Source organism: Macaca nemestrina, chromosome 4, assembly GCF_043159975.1.
Source record: "Macaca nemestrina isolate mMacNem1 chromosome 4, mMacNem.hap1, whole genome shotgun sequence".
In the NCBI taxonomy this organism is placed as follows: Eukaryota; Metazoa; Chordata; class Mammalia; order Primates; family Cercopithecidae; genus Macaca; species Macaca nemestrina.
The window spans coordinates 30,229,406-30,248,592 of record NC_092128.1 but is presented as its reverse complement, the minus strand read 5'-3'; the positions used below and the strand labels follow the sequence as shown (position 1 = coordinate 30,248,592).

The 19,187-nt window shown below is 40.0% G+C and overlaps 1 protein-coding gene across 3 annotated transcripts in view; it reads right to left on the bottom strand.

The window, feature by feature from the left end:
* Positions 1–301: 301 nt before the first annotated feature.
* Positions 302–19,187, bottom strand: part of LOC105471413 (transportin 3) — a 101,160-nt gene continuing 82,274 nt past the window's right edge. For all 3 annotated transcript variants that reach the window (XM_011723909.2, XM_011723908.3, XM_011723910.2), the window contains 5 exons: positions 18,113–18,269; positions 15,838–16,005; positions 13,026–13,138; positions 3,319–3,410; positions 302–1,496 (listed from right to left, as the gene is read on the bottom strand). In XM_011723909.2, coding sequence (XP_011722211.1) covers positions 3,350–3,410; positions 13,026–13,138; positions 15,838–16,005; positions 18,113–18,269 — 499 coding nt within the window. In that variant the 3' untranslated portion in view covers positions 302–1,496; positions 3,319–3,349. The remainder of the gene's footprint in view (positions 1,497–3,318; positions 3,411–13,025; positions 13,139–15,837; positions 16,006–18,112; positions 18,270–19,187) is intronic.

Here is a 19,187-nt window from a genome sequence, read left to right as displayed (position 1 = left end):
TAGAAAAACCATACCACACTGTTTAACATGAAAGAGTAACCCAACTCCCTTTCCCATGGAGCTACACGAAAGAGTAAAATGTAAGCGTCATGAGTTTTGGTGTGAATTAGGAGAATAAAAGGTGCAGAATGAGCCACTTCCCTGAAGTCTGAAGGGTCTGTGGCATCAGGGCAGGGGCCTGCCCTTTCAACTCCATCCCCAGATGTCTATCAGGTACCAAAGGCTGACTCCATAGCTAGTCTAGCTGAACCATTTCTGAGCTACAAGGCAGTGAATGAAAGTAAAAACAAAGAAACACTGGTTAAATTTTAAAAATTTATTCTTTTTCTTTTGTTGCTGTTGATTTGTTCTTGAGATGGCTACAACACCAGACAGAACAGTGCCCTCATATCTGATGGCTGTGCAGGGCTGCACTCCTTTGAAACATTAAGATCTGTTTTGGGCTTCCCTCTTTGGCCTCACCCTCCCCTTGAAATCAAGTCATTTCCACACTTTTTAGTAAAATACTAAATGACACATCATCCCTTGTTAGCCCTGTAAACATTTTTTCTCCACACACCCTCCCTCTTTTTTTTCTCTCATGTCTGTGGGTGAATAATTCACTAAGAAAAAAAACCTTAAAAAACAAAAACTTACACATTTATATCCTGCACCCCCCACCCCACCCCAGTTTTGGCTCTTCTCTCCAAGGCAGACAACAACCTGATGTGGATTGGAAGTGGACTGAGATATGGTTATGGATGTATGGTTCAGATATCCATAAATTCTGACCCTGGCAGGTCCTGAGCATCACCAATGTGACCACAATAGAAAGCAGAATAGGCTCCTTGCTTACTCCTCCTTGTCTAAACAACTCTAAAGGTGGGAAGAAACAGCTGGGGAAGGTAGAAGAAATTTCTACTCATTTGCATTTAAAAGGAGGGGAGAGAGAAAGAGAAGGAAGGGGAGAAGAGGAAACAGAGGACAAAACAATAGAAAACCTGAACAAATGACCCTGACCCTCTTCTTCCAATTGCAGCTATTTAATTCATGTGAATCCCCACATTATCCCCAAGTAAATTTTTTGTTTCACAGAAAGCTTGTCCTTTTGTTTTTCCATGTGCACGTGCGCACTGGCGCTTGTGCGTGTATGTGTGTGCGTGCATGTGTCATTTGCTACCAGGTGAATGTTTCAGTTCTGGTTTCTGTTTGGTTTTCCTTTTTTTTCTTTTTTCTTTACTTAAAATTATTTTTCCTTTTAGAAAGTTCACCAGGAAACCAGCTCCCCTCCCACCACGCCGGGCAGGCCACAGCCATCTTTTTAAAAACCGCGCTGATTTTCCCTCACACCCCCAAACAGGAACTCCTCAGGATGGCCTCAGAAGGCTGGAGTCTCTCCCTGTCTGGCGGGACACCCTGGTGGCGGTGAAGGCCCCTCTGCCACAACGGAGGTTTCTGATTGTGGGACACAGTCTGGTTTTTGTTTTCTTCCTGTCTTCTAATTAAAAAAGACATTCCTGACAAAAGAGATAAGATAGTCAATAACTGCACCAGAAAACAGAGCATTTAGTAAAATCAACCTTAAGGCAGAGGTTTCTGTATTTCCTCAGGTACCTCATTCTGAAGTTTGCCATAAGAACTCAGAAAAAAAAAAAAATAAAAGTCTGGAGTTTTAACTTGTGGGTTCAAGGGAGCTACTGCATTAATGAGACACCATCTGCAGCGTGTTTCCAATGCTGAGTGTGCTGTGGAAACAAGGGATGATGTGTCAGGAGGGCAAAGAGCCAACAGGTCCAGGTCTCCCATTCAAAGCAACCAGGGAAGTTCCACCTCAGTCTGCTAAATCCCACAGGCTTCATGTCGATTTTATTTTGAAACAAAGCTTTGCCTACCAACCAGTTAAAAATAAAACACCAATTTAGATACTATCGAAAGGATACTGTATTAAGTGGAGTGGTTCAAAGTGAGGACTCTGGTACCAGAATATCTACATGTGAACTCTGGCTCCACCAATAACTGTCAGGCAAATTGTTAAACATTGTTGAACCTCAATTTCCTCATTTGTAAAGTAGGAAAAATAGTAACAAATCCAGAAAAGCAGATGAGGATTACCTAATACATCTAAAACATTTAAAACAGTGCCCTGACACACAGTAAGAGCACACAATAAAAGTTAACCACGAACACCGACAGCTGTCCATGAGCAACCTTATGAGGTGTATCAGTGTCAGCTAACCCAGACGCCACGCAAAATCTGGGGATCCCAAATGATATTATTACTCATTAAAACAATCAAAGTTGAGAAATGATTTCGGGTGTGGCAAGGCACTGCTGAATATCACCTTTACCTATGAATGCATTTATCACAGAAACTACCAGTGAGTGCTACACATTCATCAAGAATTGCCTCCTGGGAGAAGAAACTCGCCTTGAGACATCAAAGAGTGGGCTTAAAGGAGAGTTGGTTTTCTTCTCTCCGTCAAGAAATTGGCATCCAAATTCTACTACCCACTCCTTTCTGCTAAGCTTCTTGCTTTGCTTCAGAATCAGGAGATGGAAAGCACGTGGAGAAAAGTGCTCATCGGGAGCCAAAGATGCTCCTCCTTTCCTGTGAAGGCCAAGCGTCCCTAACCTGAATAGCCAAAATTCTTCAACAGCTGACACTTTTTGAACGCTGATATGATCCTCAAGGGAATGCGCATTGATGCATTTTGGATTTTTGGATTAGGAATGCCCAACTGGTATGCATTCTGCAAATATTCCAAAATCCCAAAAAATCAAAAATCCGAAAAACACTTCTGAAAGTGTTTTTTCCTCCGAAATCCCAAGCATTTCGGATAAGGGCTATTCAGCTCGTACCTCCTGCCCTGGTCAAAACCAGGCACTTCAGCATTCAGGTCATAAAAGTGATAAGAATAAGCTCTCTGCTCATTACATCTGGAGGGTCAGTTTTAGGAGACTGGCAATACATGTAACAGTCTATTTGAGGTTGCTTTTGCCAAAGTAGCCAGGTTAAAAATACTTGTTTGTTGCCATGTACACTTACCATCTTAGAAGTGTCTGTAAGGGGAAGGGGGAAGAAAATTTTTCAATGCACTTTGCAACAGTTACTTTTTTATGGAGGTAAAAATGGTCCCCCAAAGACACTGACTATTATCTGGCTGCCCAGGCCCAGGAAAATCTGGGCCCCGTATATTCCAGCTGTTCACCACAGTTAAACTGCTGAGTCCTTCCCTGACTCCAGCTATAAGACCGGTCCCTTGATAGGCATTAAAACCTATGCCCATTCCCAGGCATCCCTGACAGTCCGGAGAAAAGCTGGGAACTATGTATCCTCACCTGGGTGACAGGCACAGTGCACGAGTGTGAGCTATCGAAACAACCTGGTGAAGTCTCGCAAGGCCCAGCAAACTTGCTTACATTCCTCAGCACTAGAAAAGAAAAGGTAGGTTGGTCCTTGACTGAGGAGAAAAGACAGAATATGCTGAAAAACCACCACAACATTGGGGCACACTGAGAACCGTCCCAACTCTGCTAGGAGCTCTCTCCATCGTTTCCTGAGCGACCCTGGCTTCAGATCTTTCTGTAATTCAGGGCAAAAATTAACTATTATATATGAGAAAAGTTATAAGCTTGGTAGTCTTCAAAGAGTGGACTCTAGACACAAACTGCCCGAGTTTGAATCTTGGCTCCATTGTGCCCTTCAACAAGTTACCAATCTTTGTCTCAGTTTCCTCATCTGTTAATATTATCTACTTCATAACACTGTTTAGAGGATTAAAATCATCCATATACAGAGTGCTTATGATAATAGAGCAGTGAACAAAATAGTATTCAATACATGTAGGCTGCTACAACAACACTTGGTTGCTAAGGCTCTCATAAGTTTCCTCATTCTCTTCCAAAGATAGATTTTGTTTACAAAGGCTGGTCTAGCAACTAAGTCTCCATCAGTCATTGATTTTCTAGTTGAACAGGCTGCTCAGGATTTCCTCCTGTGGGAGGAGGAGGAGGGAGAGAGGAAAGAGTTAAAACATGTAGAAAGAGAGACGAAGCAGGAGATGCCTATGCGATATGAATAGCCCAATATTCATCCGACCCTGTTTTTTCAAAAGTCCCCCGACCTCCCTTTGTCCAAAACTGTCACCAAGAAACCAGCTGATGCCAGGTTCATTCTACTGTATCTGTCTTCGTAACAGTTTTTGCTAAATGGACATGAGGCTAAGCTAAAGCAGTGGAAAAGGAAGCATCTCTTTTTTTGTTTTTGAGATGGAGTCTTGTTCTTGTCATCTAGGCTGCAGTGCAATGGCACGATCTCAGCTCACTGAAACTTTCGCCCCCCAGGTTCAAGCGATTCTCCTGCCTCAGCCTCCCCAGTAGCTGGGATCACAGATGCCCACCACCACACCCGGCTAATTTTTTATATTTTTAGTAGAGATGTGGTTTCGCCATGTTGGCCAGGCTGGTCTCGAACTCCTGACCTTGTGATTCGCCCGCCTCGGCCTCCCAAAGTGCTGGGATTACAGGCATGAGCCACCGCGCCCAGCCAGGAAGCAATTCTTAATATGCTTGCCTTCCTGTGGCCCTCTCCCTGGCTCAACTAACTCAGATACCAGTGCCTACAGCCTAGGATTCAATGCAGATGAAAACACACTTTCCATCTCATAATGATTAAACACCAGGGGAGGGAGCTGCTCTAAGTGATCTAACAGAAAAGATGAAAATACAGCTATCCACTTAGGTTCCTACATCCAGATTTCCCTACCCATTATAAGTTCTGAAACATCATTAAGAACCTTGACTTAGATCCCATGACTTGATTCAACAGAACATTCTAGAAAGTTTCTTCTAGTCGCTCCATCCTAAAAATGTAATGAAAATAAGGCAGGTGGCCAGGCACAGTGGCTCATGCTTGTAATTCCAACACTTTGGGGCAACACAAGGAGACCCCATCTCTACAAATAATTTAAAACTTAGCTGGGTGTGGTGGTGCACACCGTGGTCCTGGCTACTCACGAGGCTAAGGCAGGAGGATAACCTGAGCTGGGGAGGTTGAGGTTGCAGTGAGCCGTGATTGTGCCACTGCATTCCAGGCTGGGCAACAGAGTAAGACCCTGTCTCAGAAAAAAAGAAAAAAGAAAGAAAATGAGAAAGGTCTTTTGGCTTTATTGGAATTGCCATTACCTCTGTGGATTTAATAAGCTTCAATTAAAGTGTTACATTTCTTATTTTACTTCCAAATTAATATTGATTGTTAAGGAGGCAGCCAGGGTATGTGAGCCCATACCACTCATGCTCCCAATGTCAGGAAGGAGGAAGATTTGTAACCCAAGAGAAGTTGCTATGTGGTGTGTTATTACAAGGGACTAGGATAATAGAAACCCTGAAACTTAGGACAGTGCTGGAGACTGAGATTTTTTTGCTATCCTAATGTCTTACATGTTTTAAATTTTACCCTTCTTCAAGAGACTTCCGTTTTGTTTTGTTTTCAAAACAGATAGAAACAGGGTCTCACTGTGTTGCCCAGGCTGCTGGAACTTCTGGGCTCAAGCTATTGTCCTGCCTCAGCCTCCAAAAGTGCTGGGATTATAGGCGTGAGTCACTGTGCCCAGCAGAGACTTTGGAAGAGAAATAACTTCACAGCCTCCTTTGTGGTGCATGAGAGAAAGTATTGAAACCAAAATGCAAGTATGGGAGAACTGCAGTGAGATAGGATGAAATGAGGGACAGGCTACGTTGTCAACTCGGCTTCTGCCCCAATCCTATCTGCAAGTGCTTTGGTGTCAAACACTTCAGCCAAATGTTTAACTTAAGTGTCCTTGGTGGGCAGCCCAATGAAATGGATCAAAAAGCTCGAGGCCGGGCGCTGTGGCTCACACCTGTAATCGCAGCACTTCAGGAGGTCAAGGCGGGTAGATCACCTGAGGTCAGCAGTTTGAGACAAGCCTGGCCAACATGGTGAAACCCATCTCCACTAAAAATACAAAAATTAGCCGGACATGGTGGTGGGTACCTGCGATCCCAGCTACTCGGGAGGCTGAGGCCGGAGAATCGCTTGAACCAGGAGGCGGAGGTTGCAGTGAGCTGAGATCACACCACTGCACTTCAGCCTGGACGACAGAGCAAGACTCCATCTCAAAAAAAAAAAGCTCCATGAATGTTAGAACTATAGTCATGTGCTACAGTGATGTTTTGGTCAACGATGGACTGCATATATGACAGTGGTCCTACGAGTATAATAGAGATGAACAACTGCATGTTGCATTACTCACATGCTTGTGATGATGCTGGTATAAAAAAACCTACTGCACTGCCAGTCGTATAAAACAATGCATACAATTATCTACAGTACACAATACTTGATCATAAACAACTATATTACTGGGTTATGTATTTACTATACTATATTTTTTATCATTAGAATGTATTCCTTCTACTTACAAAAAAAAAAAACTGTAAAACAGCCTCAGGCAGGTCCTTCAGGAGGGATTCCAGAAGAAATTGTTATCCTAGGAGACGGCAGCCCCATGTGTGTTATTGCCCCTTGAAGACCTTCTAAGTGGGACAAGATGTAAAGGTGGAAGACAGTGATATTGATGATCCTGACCCTATGTAGGTCTAGGCTAATATGTGTTTGTGTCTTAGCTTTTAACAAAAAAGTTTAAAAGCTTTAAAAAATAAAAAATAAGAAAAAAGTAATTTTAAGAATAGAAAAAAGCTTATAAAGATACAAAGAAAAAAATTTTTTATGAGCTGTACAATTTGTGTTTTAAGCTACGTGTTATTACAAAGGAGTCCAAGAGTTTTTTTAAAAATTCAGTTTATAAAGTAAAAAAGTTACAGTAAGCAAGGGTTAATTTTTTATTATTATTTTTATTTTGAGACAGAGTCTCACTCTGTCGCCCAGGCTGGAGTGTGGTGGCACGATCTCGGCCCACTGCAACTTCTGCCTCCCAGGTTCAAGTGTTTCTCCAGCCTCAGCCTCCCGAGTAGCTGGGATTACAGGTGCCCACCACTAAGGCTGGCTAATCTTTAAAATTTTTAGGAGAGATGGGGTTTCACCATGTTGGCCAGGCTGGTCTCAAACTCCTGATCTCAAGTGATCTGTCTGTCTCGGCCTCCCAAAGTGCTGGGATTACAGACATGAGCCACTGCGCCTGGCCAAGGGTTAATTTTTATTGATGAAAAAATTTTTTTGGAAACTTAGTGTAGCCAAAGTATATAGTATCTATAAAAAGTCTACAGTAGTGTATGGTAATGTCCTAGGCCTTCTATTTACTCACCACTCACTCATTCACTCACCTAGAGCAACTTCCAGTCCTGCAAGTTCCATTCATGGTAAGTGCCCTCATACAGGCGTACCTTTTTTTTCCTCTCTTTTATACTGTATTTTTACTGTACCTTTCCTATGTTTAGATATGTTTGGATACACGAATTCTTACCATTGTGTTACAATTGCCTACAGTATTCAGTACAGTAACCTGCTGTATAGGTTTGCAGCCTAGGAGCAATAGGCTACACTATATAGACCAGATGTCCGGTAGGCTATACCGTCTAGGTTTGTAGAAGTATATTCTATGATGTTTGCACAACAACTAAACCACCTAATGACACATTTCTTGGAACATATCCCCATCAGTAAGTAACACATGACTGTATTTTCTGTCTCAGTCCTTCTGACATTTGATATTTCTTAGCTTTTTATTTTATTTATTTACTTTTTCAACTGCCAGTATTTTTTTAGATTCTATTTTCTGGCTTCTAGTCCCCAAGTTCCTATCTTTCCACCACATTTCTGAATTATGGTCGCTATTTTTCGAGCCCCATAAGATTACTAGGGGAGTGCTGAGAAATGAGATCCTTTTGATCCGATGACCTGGTAGGTAATAGAAAATAATGAAACTCTGGTGACTTGACTAGGGATTCAACCCCTTTCTGGCCTCTAATTCCAGTATCAATGCTTCCCATGTTCAACATCTTTTGGCTTTGAAGCTCCCCAGGCAAGTGACAAGCAGTCACAGAATAAACACCAAGATAGAGAAATGGAAATGATGGCAGGGTTTCTTCTGGTCCCAATTGGTCTTAGTTAATGATGGGCTCATTTGGCATTTGGAAAGCAAGAATGTTATTTTAGAATGAAAAGTCCCAGCTTTCTTCAAGTTGACCAACTAAAAAAGCTAGGGAATTAATTACTAGTACCACGTGAAAAGCAGGCTTGGGCTTGCTGAAATGAAACTGAACCAGTTCACCCTCTCTGCCAGAATAGCAAACAAAGTAGCATGTTGAGGCAGGTGTTACAGGACCTTAAAATCAAAAGGGAGACTGAGTCATGAATGGGACAGAAAGTTCAAGGGCTTTCTGTCCTTTCTACTACAGGCAATCTAGAGGAAGAGAATTACTAAGAGGAGATGAGCAATCTCAAGTCCTTTCTCTAGCACCTCAACATTAGCTCTCACTTCTGTTCATTTCCCACCACTATGTTACATATGTTACAGCCTGCTATAGGAAGAGCTGCAAAACTTGTTTAGCAATGAAAGATCAGGTAGGTCAGGATGGTGGTGTACCTTATTTTCCCATATCACAGGACAAAGATCACAGATTTTTCCCCCCACAGCACTGCTTTACTTAGGTCTCTTTTCCTTGCCCCCAGAATTATCATAAATTAGGAAAGGATATCTATGACCTTGAATTCAGACTAAGCATATTATTTTATCTGTCATATATTAGTCCCACTGAGGGAATGAGGGCTTGACAGAGACTTATTCCAGAATGTGTGGGTGGCTGCCTTAGAGTCAACAGGAAACATGCCCCAGCTAGTCTTGCAAGTACATAATGACATTCTAGCAGTTTCTCCTCTGAGGAGAAGGGAGTTAACATTCACTGATCACATACTATGTACAAGATCTTCTTTAGATTTCCATTTGGTATCTCATAATAACCTTATGAGACTGGTAGTACTAACCCTATTTCACTTGATAAATAAACTGAAGATCAAAGTAATAGGGTATGTGGCAAGATTCAAACAAATATACTTGACTCCAAACCCCATCTTTGGAGGGCTTCCCCTAGGTTCCCATTTGCTTTAAGAAAATTAGAGCCAATACGATCCTTCCCTTATACTGTAACCAGCACTGAATGGAATAATGCAAAACAGAAGCAGAGAGAAGCAACTACTACACTTCTTTCCCCTCAGACAGCTTGTAGATAGAATACTACTTCTACTGAGAAGATTCACAGTAAAAGCAATCAAATAATTTTTAAGGTCACCCCAGTCAATATATATCTACCCAGTGGAGGGAAAATCCCCACTTCTGGCAAAATGTGTCATGAAGGGTCACATGCTGTTTTTCAGTCATGCATGTCACTTGATCTATGGCTAAAAGTGAGTTATTTCTGGGGCATACTGGGCTTACTACTTAAGCTACTTAGTAAACTATAAAATAATAGCATTCCATGGTTTGGGATTTTAACATTAACAACATTGTTGGAAACATTCCAGAAGATGAGAAAGTAAACTATTTTGGAAAGTGACATTAAGAAATCAATTCTGAGAAAAGACAACTAGCTCTTGTACCACTGCTTAAAGTTCATTTTCTTTCCCTTCTGAGTCTGATTTTACCCATAAAAGTGTAATTTATGCTCATAAAAAAGTGCACATAGTACAGAAAGTTATGAAATGAAAAGTAAAAGCCTCCCTCCCCTCCTAGTCTCACTTATATATCTTTCCAAAAACTTACTGTGCATAAAGTAGCCTGTGTGTGTGTATAATTTATAATAAAACAGCTCTTTAAAGTACAAGTTGGTTAATTTACAATAGCATAAAAAAATACTTATGAAAAAATTTAACCAAGGAGGTGAAAAACTTATTCACTGAAAACTACAAAATGTAGCTGAAAGAAATTAAAGACACCAATAAATGGAACAATATACTGTATTTGTCGATTTGGAAATTTAATATTGTTAAGATTTCAATACTACTCCAAGCAATCTATAGATTCAATACAATCCCCATCAAAATCCCAACAATCTCTTGTACAGAAAAATCTACCCTAAAATTCATATGGAATTTCAAGGGTCCCCAAGTGGCAAAACAATCCTTTTTTTTTTTTTTTAAATTTTTGAGACGGAGTCTCACTCTGTGGCCCAGGCTGGAGTGCAGTGGCCAATCTCGGCTCACTGCAAGCTCCACCTCCTAGGTTCACGCCATTCTCCTGCCTCAGCCTCCTGAGTAGCTGGGACTACAGGTGCCCACCACCACGTCCGGCTAATTTTTTGTATTTTTAGTAGAGACAGGGGTTTCACTGTGTTAGCCAGGATGGTCTCGATCTCCTGAACTTGTGATCTGCCCACCTCGACCTCCCAAAGTGCTGGGATTACAGGCGTGAGCCACCGCGCCTTGCCGCCAAAACAATCTTTAAAGAGAACACTACAGGCCTCATATTCCTGATTCTAAAATTTATTACAAAGCCACAATAATCAAAACAGCATGGTACTGACATAAAGAAATACATCATAGACCAATGGAATAGAATAGGGAGTCCATTAATAAATTCTCCTGTATATGGTCAAATGATTTTCAACAAGGATGTCAGTGCAGAAAGCGCAGTCTTTTCAATAAATGGTGCTGGGAAAACTGGACATCCACAAGCAAAAGAAAGAGGCTGGACCCTTACCTAATACCACATATAAAAATTAACTCAAAAAGGATCAAAGACCTGACATAAGACCTAAAACTGTAAAACTCTTAGAAGAAAATCTAGGCGAAAAACTTCATGACATTAAATCTGGCAATGATTTCCTAGATATGACACCAAACAGACAACGAAACTAAAACAGATAAACTAGGCTATATCAAAATTAAAAACTTCTGTGCATCAAGGGACACAATCAACAGAATGAAAAGGCAACCTAAAGAATGGAAGAAAATGTTTGCAAATCATGTACCTGATAAGGAATTAATATCCCAAATATAAAAGGAACTCCTGCAACTCAACAACAAAAGAAACCCAATTTTTAAACAGGCAAAGCACTTGAACAGACATTTCTCCAAGAAGATAAACAAATGGCCAACAAGCATATGAAAAGATGCTCAACATCATTAACCATTATGGAAATGCAAATGAAAACCGCAATGAGATATCACTTCACACTTGGTGTGAAATGCTAAGACGGCTACTCTCAAAAAACCGAGAAAATAACAAGTGTTGGTGAGGATGTGGAGAAATTGGAACTTTGTGCACTGCTAGTGGGAATGTAAAATGGTGCAGCTGCTATGGAAAACAGTATGATGGTTCTTCAAAAAATTAAAAGAAGATTAAATAAAATCACCATATGATCCAGCAATTCCACCTCTGGGTATCCAAAAAATTGAAAGCAGGGGCTGAAAGAGATATTTGTACACCTGGGTTTATAGGAGCCTTACTCACAACAGCTAAGAGGTAGAAGCAATCCAAATGGCCATCAACAGATGGAAGGATAAATAAAATGTGGTATACGCATACAATGGACTATTATTTAGCCTTTAAATGGAAGAAAATTCTGGCACACGGTACAACATAGATGAATCCTGAGGACATTATGCTAAGTGAGGTAAGCTAGCCACAAAAATACAAATCTGTATGATCTCACTTATATGAGGTATCTATAGTAGTCAGACTCAAACATTAAGTAGGAAGGTAATTGCCAGGAGATGGGGAGAGGGGAGAATGGAGAATTGTTGCTTAATGGGTATAGTTTCAGTTTTACAAGATGGAAAAGTTCTTGATATTGGTAATGCAACAACATGAATATATACTTAACCCTACTGAACTATGCATTTATAAAAATGGTTAATACTGTAAATTTCATGTTATGTGTATTTTTATAACAATTAAAAAATTTTAAAATTATTTTAAAAGCTCAAGTTAGGTTATATAATACTGTTATTTTAACCTTTACAATTTATCTTGTATATTCTTCCATATTATCACGTATTTCTTCTTTCTGGTTCATCTTTGGGACTATTTACCAGTATAAGCACACTGTTAATTATTTAACTTTTCTCTATTGATGGGCAAGTAGAATATTTCCAATTTTTTCACTATTACCAACCTTGCTATAACATTCCTTCTTTGACCTATATATCTTTCCACACTGTATGATTATAAGTTATTGCCTAAAATTTAGTCAAAACTCTAAAGACTCCAAATATAAAAAGAGTATGAGGGCAAGGGAACATGTAGCTATAAAATCCAACTTAAGTTGCTGTCACTAATATTAAGACCATAAGTCTCATAACCTTTGATTCGGTGATTAAATTTTAACGGAAAATATTCAAAAGAAGGAAAAGGTTCTATTTTTGACATTATCTGTAATACTAAAAAACGGAAAAATGATCTAAATGTCTACTAATAGAGGCATTATAAGGAAATCAAGTAACACCTTTATAGCTATAAAACAATAGGAAGACTATGTAACTGTATTAAAAATATTTTTATGTTCACAGTAAAAAAACACACCCACTTTACATTTTAGGCTGTAATCCAGAGATTGTAAGTGCCTCATGGGCCTAATGTATCCCAGGCAGATATTCTGTTTGGACTACACAACTTCTTTGAAATTAGAATTTGACTCTCTTTAGGCATGGTGAATATTATCCAATTCACTGTCGTCTACATCACTTTCTAATGTTTTATAACCAATGCTTTGCCCTACTCAGGTACCTACATTCTTGACCCCCGAATGTAGATGAAAACTCAGAAGGACTTAGAAAAATATAGACAGATCTCCTGACGGGGAGTGAGCTGCTCAGTGCACTTTCCTTTGGGAGAAATAGTGCCTCCACTTACCGTTAAAAATCTTACACCAGTTAGCACATATGTTAAATATATGTACATACATACACAGCATGGTGATGTTTTCCCGCTAGATTGGCTTCCAATGCCAATTTGTGCAATTCAAGGTTAAACAGAATATAAATTGTCCATTTCCAAGGACACATAAGAAATAAAGATATGTTTCTTCCCACACCCCACACCTCCTTTTTAAGAACCCCCAGTATCACTCACCTAGTGACTTGCTTGTGGAAGTCTGTAAGTTGTTTGTGTGTCACTGTGACGGCTCCCACAGTTGTTTCCTTTGGCAAACCTTTTAAGGAATTTTCTAACCAACGACAAAAAGTCTGTATAGGGAAAAAGGGTAAGAGTTTTAAAAGGAAGCATGGCTTACTCACCTGAGACACTATAGATACTAACAAAACCCCACAAATTTTCCTCAGTAGCATTTACTTCCCTACACTTGGGAGCAAGTAAAGGAATCAATAAAAGTGCTCTCATTAGCCCTTCGAACCCTTTGGGTTGATGGCAGTCTGAACATGCATGCCTAGACTTCCCTTCAAAGGGGCAGCAGGCATCATTTCAGAAAAGGACCTTCTACACCTTAGAAGTGAAGTTTCTTCTGGATGAGGCTATTGTTCTTTTCCTGTCATAACGTATATGACAAATTACATATGCATGCATGCAAACATGGACACAGACACGGACACGGACACATGGACACACACACACACACACACACTCGCTCTCTTTTTTGAGATAGGGTCTCGCTCTGTTGCCCAGGCTGGCGGGCAGTGCACTGCAGCTTTGACCTTCCAGGCTTAAGTGATCCTCCCACCTCAGCTTCCCAGGTAGCTCGGACTACGGAAGTCCATCAACATGCCTGGCTAATTAAAAATAATTTTTTTTAAGAGATGAGGAGTCTTTCTATATTGCCCAGACTGGTCTCAAACTTCTGGGCTCAAGAGATCCTCCCAAAGTGCTGGGACTACAGGTGTAAGCACTTGACCAATATACTTTTAAAATTAAACAGATTTCCAAAAACTCTTGAGCTTAAAGATCAAAAGCGATCCAAAGTAAAGGTTCAGATACCTGAAAGAGGAGGGGCAAAAAGCCACCATGTCAGAAAGTATACATATGAGTCCAGAATCTTAAGGATTTTAAGGCCATCTCTCTCAGAATAAGTCCTATCCATTCAGTTCCTTTGGGATATCTGCCTGCTCTTTGTGTTAAAAAACCTAACTCTTGTTGCTCATATCTGAGCATTCTCTTTATGCCCTTCCTATGCACAAGAATTGTCTCTACTCCCTTTACTTCCTTCCTTTCAAAAATAAAAATTCTAGAGACTTCCTCTGGGTTCTTATTTTCAGTTTAATTGTTGTCCTTTGGGTCAGCTCTAATATTTCTTCATCCCTTTCTTAAGTGGAATGTATACTTCAGTCAGTTTTGGGCTGTAAAATTACTCTTTTATATCTAATTTTTTTTACATTATATATTTTCCCATCATATTCATTTATGACCATAATAGGCCAGAGCGAAAGTATTATAAATGCTCAGGAAGTACTAAGCATTTCTTAATTATGGATACAAAACAGTTCCTTAATTCTTAAAAATACATAATAGTTGTTATATAGCAAACTTTTTTTTTTTTTTTTTTGAGACAGGGTCTTGCTATGCAGCTCAGACTAGAGTGCAGTGGCATGATCATAGCTCACTGCAGGCTGGAACTCCTGGGCTCAAGCAATCCTCCTGCCTCACCCTCCTGAGTAGCTGGGACTATAGATGTATGCCACCACACCCAACTAATTAAAAAGAAATTTTTATTTTTTGTAGGGATGGGGTCTAAGTTGCCCAGGCTGGTCTCCCAACTCCTGGCGTCAAGTGATCCTCCTGCGTTGGTATCTCAAAGTATTGGAAGACAAGCGTGAACCACTGTGCCCAGCTGATATACAGTACACCCCGTTGAGTACATGGCTACCTGGTTTCTATTCCTGTCCAAACTTCTCGTTCTCATTTTTTGTTGTTGTTGTTAGCACTTAACAATATGTTTACAATCAAGAATGTTTTTATAAAGTTAGATTTACATAAGTTTTCTGTTACTTGGGAACCAAGTGTATTTGTATAAAAGTTTAAGCAGAGTATGAAGACTTTTTCCCTCAGGTCGACTTCTGAATTAAATTTGCTGATTCCTGGAGGTTCAAAAAGTACTTTTCTTTGGAAAAACAAATATGCTACTCTATCAGGTTGAAATGGAACATGTGTATTGAACCAGCGAGGAATAGGTACTATCTATTATATATTATTATTATCCATTTTATATTCTGCAGTTCCGTAAGACAGTTCACTTTAACTAGGTCCCATTGAGTACTTTCCTGAACTGCTTTTATAGTAATACTAAAAATTATAAATTCCATTTTAAAAACAATTTCAGGTTATATTATACTTTACCATTCTACTCAACTTTCACACAGTACACACAACCTGAGTTATGGTCATGTGGCCCAGTACTGAAATTACTTGGGCATTATCAGATAGCTTTAAAAAAACAACTCCATCCTTAGGTGGGTGATAAAGGATCTGGTTCAAAGAAATCCAGAGGGGAAATATATCCAACTGTACATTGTGGGTTACTTTCACAATTATGTGCTTCCAAATGTTCTGGTTAGATGTATCACCAAGAAATAATATAGTGCTATAGAATAAGTCTCAAAGGATTAAATACTTCCTGAGTAATATGCAACTAATAAAACTGACATTTGGACATCTCTCACAAGTGAACAAATTTCACACTGGAAAGTCACACGACTGAATTCAATGCTTGATACTTACTTCTGGTAATATAGCCCCTATGATAGTGACATAGAAACATGCTTTAAATAACTCAATATAAATTACTGACCTTTACGGGCCTCTTCATCTACCAATCTAACTTGGCAATATGTCTAAATTTGGTTCCATGGACAGTAAACAGGGCTAGTTGCAAAATTAGGGTTGGTCTTAAGGAACCAAAGCCTGTGAGATAAATTCCTTATGAAAACAATCTTACCGGTCTGTCAACCTGCATGATCTCCCAGAGCACTTCAGCCACATCTGGTAGGGTATAGGGGGGGAGGCAAAAGCAGCAGGTGTGCAGCAGCTGGCTGACAAGCTGCTGTCCAAGCTGGTTCATCACCTGTCCAATCAGTTCTTTCCGTAATTCAAAGTCTTCTTCATGCTGTATGTAGGAAAGCAGGAACATCAGATAAATTCTAGTCTCAATTTCCCAAAGACCAGGCACTCCTTCCTCTTTAGCAATTTCTCTTTAATAGGTCGGAAAGTGTGTATGTCTGTGTGTGCGGGTGTGTGTGTGTGTGTATGCAGGTGTGTATAAAGTAACAGCTGGATACACAAAGTCCAGAAAATGTTTTGTCTTTGGAAAGAAAATGAAGGAGTTCATTAGTATCCAGGGAATGAACATGGGTTTCAACAGAGATTAATGCTTAGATTTTTCATGATTTGAAGGCAGAAAACATGGTTAATAATTAAAGTTAGCAATTTTAAAAATTTTTTTCTCATCTTCTATGTGATGGTATTAATTTTTCTTTAATGTGAAAAATAACTTGTGTTCCTATTTCCTTTTTAAAAAATCAAGTCAGCCTGGCACGGCAGCACACACCAGAGTCCCAGCCACTCCAAAGGCTTAGGGGAACAGCTTAAACCCAGGTGTTCTGGGCTGGAGCATGCTATACCAATTGGGTGCCTGTGCTAAGCTCAGCATCAATGTGGTGACCTCCTAGGAGCGGGAAACCACTCCTGGGTTGCCTAAAGAGGGAGGGGTGAACAGCCCAAGTCAGAAACAGAGTGGGTCAAAATTCCATTCTGATCTGCAGTGGGATCTCACCTGTGAATGGCCACGAGTCTGGGTAACACAGCCAGACCCCCACGTTACAACAAAACAAAACAAAACCAACTGAAATAAGAATTGAAGACATCTATCAGAGATCTAATTTTTTCTATCAAAAAAACCCTTATTTTTTTTCTCCTTGTGGTCTTTTTTTTTTTTTTTTCTTTTCTGAGACAGAGTCTTGCTCTGTCGCCCAGGCTAGAGTGCGGTGGCCCGATCTCGGCTAACTGAAACCTCCATCCCCTGGGTTCAAGCAATTCTCCTGCCTCAGCCTCCCTAGTAGCTGGGATTACAGGCATCCACTACCATGGTTGGCTAATTTTTGTACTTTTAGTAGAGACAGGGTTTCACCATGTTGGCCAGGCTGGTCTTGAACTCCTGACCTCAAGTGATCTGCCCGCCTTGGCCTCCCAAAGTGCTGGGATTACAGGCGTGAGCCACTGCGCCCAACCCTTCTTGTGGTCTTTAAAAACACATATATTTCTAATATCTTGAGAAAAATATTTTTTAAATTGCCTTTCCCTTCTAGTTATTTTCTTCTCTCTTTTACTGCCAAACTTCTTAAATGAATAGCCTGAATAGAATGCAGAAGTAAATACATACTTCTTCACTGCTCTCCCCTGTCTACAATTCTACTCCACTTCTAATCAAACCTAACTTCAAAACTCCTGTGAACCACATTACTGCTCCCACTGCTTAGTTGTCTACTAACAAACTTAGCACTATTCTGACGTGCTCTGATCTTGATTTAGAGGCAGTATGACTATCTGCCTCTCTAATCCATCACAATTCTACCTCTATTTCATGGCTCCATTTAAATCCCTCCCTTTCCAGAAAGTTATTCCAACTCTTTTTGGTCTAGAGCTTTCCCTCGTCTGACCTCATACCAATCAATGACTTTTATCACTCATCTGACAATCAAATATTGGAGGCCAAGGTGGGAGGATCACTTGAGGCCAGGGGTTCAAGACCAACCTGGGCAACATGGTGAAACCCCATCTCTATAAAAAATATAAAAACTAGCCAGCATGGTGTTGGATGCCTGTAGTCCTGGCTACTCAGTAGGCTGAGGATCCCTTGAGATTCACATCACTGTACTCCAGCCTAGGTGACAGAGCAAGACCCTATTTCAAAAACAAATGAAAAACACCAAATATTGGCTTCTTGTTGTTACTTAACTCTTTAAACTTGTTTCTCTCTTCAACTAGACACCAAATGGTTTAGGAGCATGAACAGTTTTAGACTGCTTTATATAGCCTAAAGCACCCAGCACAAGTGTCTTAGTTGATATTTTGACTAGTGAATGATCCACTATGATATATGTCTACCAATACAGATCAAGTAAGGAAATACTGAGATGCTGGTTTTCCCCTAAGGAATGACAAAGAGATAGGAGATAAAAACTGTTAAGCAGAAATGGTATCATTTTTATACTTACATCATTGGCTACCCCTGTATGAATGAGGTCTCGTAGGAACCTCATGACACTACAATTGGCATCCCGGTGGTCCAGGGTAGTAGAGGCAATGGCCCACTGTAAGATAGGGATGACTACTTGGCTCCGCAGCAAGGTGACAGGGCTACGCTGAATAAACCTGGTGTGGAAAGTGAGACTAGGTATAAATGACAAGTTTAGGCTATAAAAGCAGCCAGGGTAAAAGGGCAGAACTATGAAGACAGTAAAAAAGATCAGTGGTTGGTGGGGGTTTCAGGGAAGAAGGGATGAATAGACAGAACATAGAGGATTTTTATGGCAGTGTAAGTATTCTGTATGATACTGTAACAGTGGATACATGTCATTACACATTTGTCAAAACCCACAGAATGTACATCAAGAGTGAAGCCTAATGTAAACTATGGACTTTGGGTGATAATGATGTGTTAATATAGGGTCACTGTTTGTACCACTCTGGTGGGGAATGCTAATAGAGGGGAAAGCTGTATGTGTTAGGAGGGAGGGGTATATGGGAGTAACTTTTCACTCAAATTTGCAGTGAACCTAAAGTTGCTCTTAAAAAAAAAAAAGAGACCACATCTTAGATTAGTATATTAAAAGACATGTCACCACACCTAATTTCCAACTAAGATTTTATAAATCAAGAAAGACCAGTCAAAAGGACTTACAAGTAGAAACTCTCCTAGGTTAAAAAGTCCTAAAGATGCTAGAACAGCATTTCCCAAACTAAAGTTCACAGAATTCCAGTTCCCAGGATGTCAACAGGAATCTCTCAAAGAAAACGTTGTGTGTTAAGTAAGCTTGGGAAATGCTGCTGGATTTTTAAAGTGGTTTTGCTTGTTTATTTTTTGTTTTAAACTACTATCGGGTTTCCAAGTTCCTTTAATATACAGGGAGAATCTCTTCAAAAAAAGATACAGTATATTCCAAACTTGTTTCATCATTTGTACAAAGAACATTTCTAGGGACTAGTTTTCCAAGGAATGCATACCCTAAGAAAACAGAGGGTGACAGCCCATCCAACAATTCTATCAACTAAAAAGAGAAAAAAACAGTT